The 4,135-nt window shown below is 50.2% G+C and overlaps 1 protein-coding gene across 2 annotated transcripts in view; it reads left to right on the top strand.

The window, feature by feature from the left end:
* EPN3 (epsin 3) overlaps positions 1-4,135 on the top strand; it is a 31,955-nt gene that overhangs the window by 18,178 nt on the left and 9,642 nt on the right. The window contains exons 4-6 of one of the 2 annotated variants that reach the window (XM_019517565.1): positions 2,403-2,486; positions 2,889-2,996; positions 3,613-3,697. In XM_019517565.1, coding sequence (XP_019373110.1) covers positions 2,403-2,486; positions 2,889-2,996; positions 3,613-3,697 — 277 coding nt within the window. The remainder of the gene's footprint in view (positions 1-2,402; positions 2,487-2,888; positions 2,997-3,612; positions 3,698-4,135) is intronic. The other variant, XM_019517575.1, reaches the window with a different exon arrangement.

Here is a 4,135-nt window from a genome sequence, read left to right as displayed (position 1 = left end):
AGCCCATTCCTGCCTTTGTCCCCAAGTGGTGTGCTGCTATCGGTCTGCAAGGCTAATGCTGTAACTCGCTGTTTGCTCCCACGCAGTCTCTGGGCTGTTAACGTGCCTGTGTTTTCCCCCCAAAGCTCCTTGTGCTGCTGTAACTTGTCCTATAGCTCCCTCCCCCTGCACGTCTGTGCCAGTCCCTGAAAGGGTCTGCTTCTCCCTTTCCAATGGAGATGGTGTGTTTACACACATGCAATCTGAGATTAGCTCCAACTGGCACTCCTACCTCTAAGGACACTGGTGACACAAGTAGAGAACAAAGCCAAGTGCCCCTTGGGTGACACTTTCAGAGGTGGGGCATTTCTACCCCAGAGGCTTCTGGATTTAACTCAAACTTTGATGAAACGTCTCTCAAACTCCACCTTCTAGCCACCCCCCTCAGACCCAAGATTGTCCTTGGGGCCATGTTGGCTTTGAGCCACCAGACTTGTCTCGCTGGTAGGAAGGCACGCAGTTGCAGAGTCTGCTATTACGGCTCCAATTTAAGTAGCAATCAGAATAGCTTCTGTTTCCCACCCTTCCCTTCCCAAAACCTGTATGAGAACCTATAAAAAGTGCATCCCAATTTTGTCCTGGGAATGTAGCCATGTATAGCTTCTCAACCTTGCCGGAGAAGATCCTCTGACTAGTGCTGAAGAAACAAGCAAGAACCCCACTTGAAGCTATCCAGGCTCCAAGCCTTCACAGAAATAGTCACCTTTCACTGCCATCAGGCCTTGGGAAAAGATGCCACTGGGGTCTCACCATGACCATCTCTATCCCTGGCAACCGTAATCCTAACTACATGTTTGGCCTTTTAGTAAAGAAGGGACCAAAGTGTGTCCTAGACCAGGCCAAGCCATCAGCACATGGGGATGTGGTTAAACTACAATCTGGTTCTGTCTCTACTGACCCATAGTATAAAAGAGCATCCCAATTTGGTAGCAAAGACAAGATCTCAGTCTTGTTAAATGGAAGGCGTAGAAGCATTTCACTGGGGGCATCTGCATGGCCTGTTGGACAAATGTGGAGTCTCTGGGGTTTTAGCATTTAGTGAAGAGACAGAAGGATGGATGGAGTTGGTCATAAAGCACAATCTGCTTATTTTTTTACCAGCACTTGAGAGAAAAAATGTGGCTGGCCTTGCAAAGTCGATGATGGGAAATAAGGAGATTGGGGTTCTCTTCCTTGCTCTGCCACTTATGTATCAAGAGATCTGTGCTTCACCTATCTGTTCAACCATTTGAAGAATGGGGATAATACCATCACCGCAAGGGTATTATGAGGATTAACTGTGCAATGCCTATAAAGCCCTCTGAGACTCTCAGATAGAAAGGGCAGGGATCTATTGTGCTTTGTCCTTCAGCCTGGATAGGAAAAGCTGCTTTGAGATATCCTAGTAGGAATAAAGGAGCAGGGACATCTGCTGACATTAAAAGCAGAGTGTGTAGCTTTGGGGAGGGTGCTCTTGATAAACCCTGGCTTCATCTAGGGGCAGAAGTATCACAGTGGGCCAGCAGAGAAGCTCAAAGGCCTGAGAAGCCAGGCAGTAAAATGCCTAAACAAAAACCATCAACCATCTGCACACCACAAAAGGGGATGTAGGCCCCAAATGCACCTGCAGAGGCAAGGTGCATGCATGTCAGTCATAACAAATGCTCGGCACCTTCCTCAAGCAATAGTAACTTCCAGTTTGAGGGGTCTCTATGCCCCATCATTGAAGGGAAGCCACCTTCCAGGTGGACTGCAGCAACCTACTTTAATTACAAGCTCCTGGGTGGAAGGAGAGAAATCTTTTGACCTAGGGCAATAAGATGAGCATGAGTCTTGAATATTCAAGCAATGCAAAAGGGTGTTGGTGCTAGAGCCTCAACCCAGAGACTTTGTTTCATAAGTTGCACATTCGTGTCTCAGAAAGGGGGAGGGCTAAGCCAGCCATGCCAGGACTCAGATGGGTAGTTTCAAGGTGTCTGTTCTTCAGACGAGAAGTTTCAGCCGTGGCTAAGTGGGCACGTTGCTAGAGAGACAGCTGAGCAGATGAGCAAAGGAGAGGATGGCTGGCTGGTGGGTGGAGGGATTGAAGGAAGAAAAACGTCGGTAGTTGCCTGAAGGAAGATTGGTGAAAAGCTTGAAAGGTATTAGCACATGGATGATGGATGGAGGAAAGAATAAGGCAGTAAGAAAGATGGATGACTAGCTAGATGGAAGAATGGATAGCAACAGAGGAGGAAAAATGTTTAGATAAAAAGATGACTCGCTGTCTGAACTGACAGGCGATTGTGAAGGAAAGCTGGTTGCAAGGAAGGGCTTCATCTGTCAACAGGTGCAGAGACCTAGGATCAGAGCAGGAATTTCATTTAGCTTTCCTTCATTGGCAGAAGCCAGTTCCTCCAGCCTCCGCCACAGAGGAAGAAATGCAGTTGCAGATAGCGCTCACCCTGAGCAAGGTGGAGCACGAGAAGGTACCCGCGCTCGGCCGCCCAAAAGGCACTTACCTCTTCTTGAATTTCCACTTCGTGAGATTCGACCTGGGGCTTTGGAGCATTGAAACCACGCTACTTTCTGCCTCGCTTGGTGTCTTGGTGGGGACGTGATGTATTCCAGGGCTTCTGCTTCTGCTACCTACCTGGCTGTAGACTTTACCTTCACAGCTCTTAAGCCTGTTCAATCAATATTCCTAATGGCAGATCTATCCTGAAATGCTCAAACACAGTGGAAAACAATGCTGCTGGCTAACACTTTGGCACACGGTGGCCCCTACCCTCGGTCTCTCTACAGATAGGCAGCGCGCATCTGATTCTCTCTCGTCTTTACTCGTTACATCCCAGACATAATGAATAATGCATTGTCCATTTTGACTGCAGGAAGTGAGGGCCTGGCAAGGAGAGAACTCGCTGCTACAGAAGACCCTGGAAGAGACCCAGCCGGGTGTAGAGGAGGAGGAAGAAGAGGACAAGCTGAAGAACAGTCAGGTAAGAAGTGGTAGCGAGCGGCTGGGGGTTGGGGGCACCTATAACGGGCTGCAGATCATTTCCTGTCTTGGGCATGGGCTCAAATGGTTGTGATTGGAAGTGATCTAGATGGCCGTGCAAAGTGATCTGCTGATTTCAGAGCAGCTCCTGCACCACAGAGAAGAATCTCCATGACAGCCCAGACGAGGAAAGAGAAGGAGCTTTTGGCTCCTTGAACAGCCCGTCAGGCCTGGCTGCACTGTCGTGGGCTCTTCTGCATTTGTTCCAGGCGTGAGCAGAGGACTGCAGTTTTTCTCGAGGTCACTCCGCCTCTCTAATGAGTGCTGCATTCGCCCAAGCCAGAGCTGGACTCTCTTTGAAAGGACGTCTCTCTTGAGAGAAGGGCTAGAGCAGGGCATTCCCTGCTAATGATGCAGTTTGAGCTGCTTCTCTGTGGGTGAGGCCTGGGGTTAGCTGAGAAATGACAAAGGTCCGTCTGGGCCCGATGCCCCAGGGGCTAGCGTGGTGAGAGCAGGCCAGCTTCTGTAGCCCCAGGAGCAATGTGGCTGGTATCGTGTCTAGCTGCTTTGGATTCCCCACACCGTAACCCCTTCCTTTCTCCTCCTTGCATTTCTAGTCCTCTATTTTGGAGCTGGCAGACATTTTTGGCCCAGTGCCGGCCACTTCAACCCGTGCTTCTGCTGACCCGTGGGATATTCCAGGTGGGGACAACACTCAGTCTGCTAATGCTTGGGACAATGGTGGCACTTTCTCTCCTCCTCCAGCTCTGTCCTTGTCCAGCTCTTGGGATCCTAACAGTAAGAACATTGCTCGCGGTCTCTCCCCGCCTGCCCGTGCCCTTTATCCTCCCCTCCCTCCATCCTCACGGCAGCTTGTAAGCGGAAAGAGGAACTGAAGGCAGAAGGGTGGCAAGTGTTAAATGAACCCCTGCTTGTTTTCATGCTCCTCCTGCCTTGTGCCTTCAGTCTGCCTGGTGCTTTTCTTCTCCAGTTTCCCATTCCTGTGGCTTCACCCCCATCTTCATCCTTTCCTTGTGCCGCCCACTGCGGGTCAGTCTTTTCCCTCCTCTCTGCCAGTTCCAGAGTCCTGCATCTTCCCCTGTGTCTTTCAGATCTCAAGTCAAATGTGGAGTCAGCATC

The sequence above is a fragment of the Gavialis gangeticus genome, unplaced genomic scaffold (assembly GCF_001723915.1).
Source record: "Gavialis gangeticus isolate Ggan-Ray unplaced genomic scaffold, GavGan_comp1, whole genome shotgun sequence".
Lineage (NCBI taxonomy): Eukaryota > Metazoa > Chordata > Crocodylia > Gavialidae > Gavialis > Gavialis gangeticus.
Note: the sequence above shows the minus strand (reverse complement) of the source record. Positions and strands in the feature narration are given on the sequence as shown.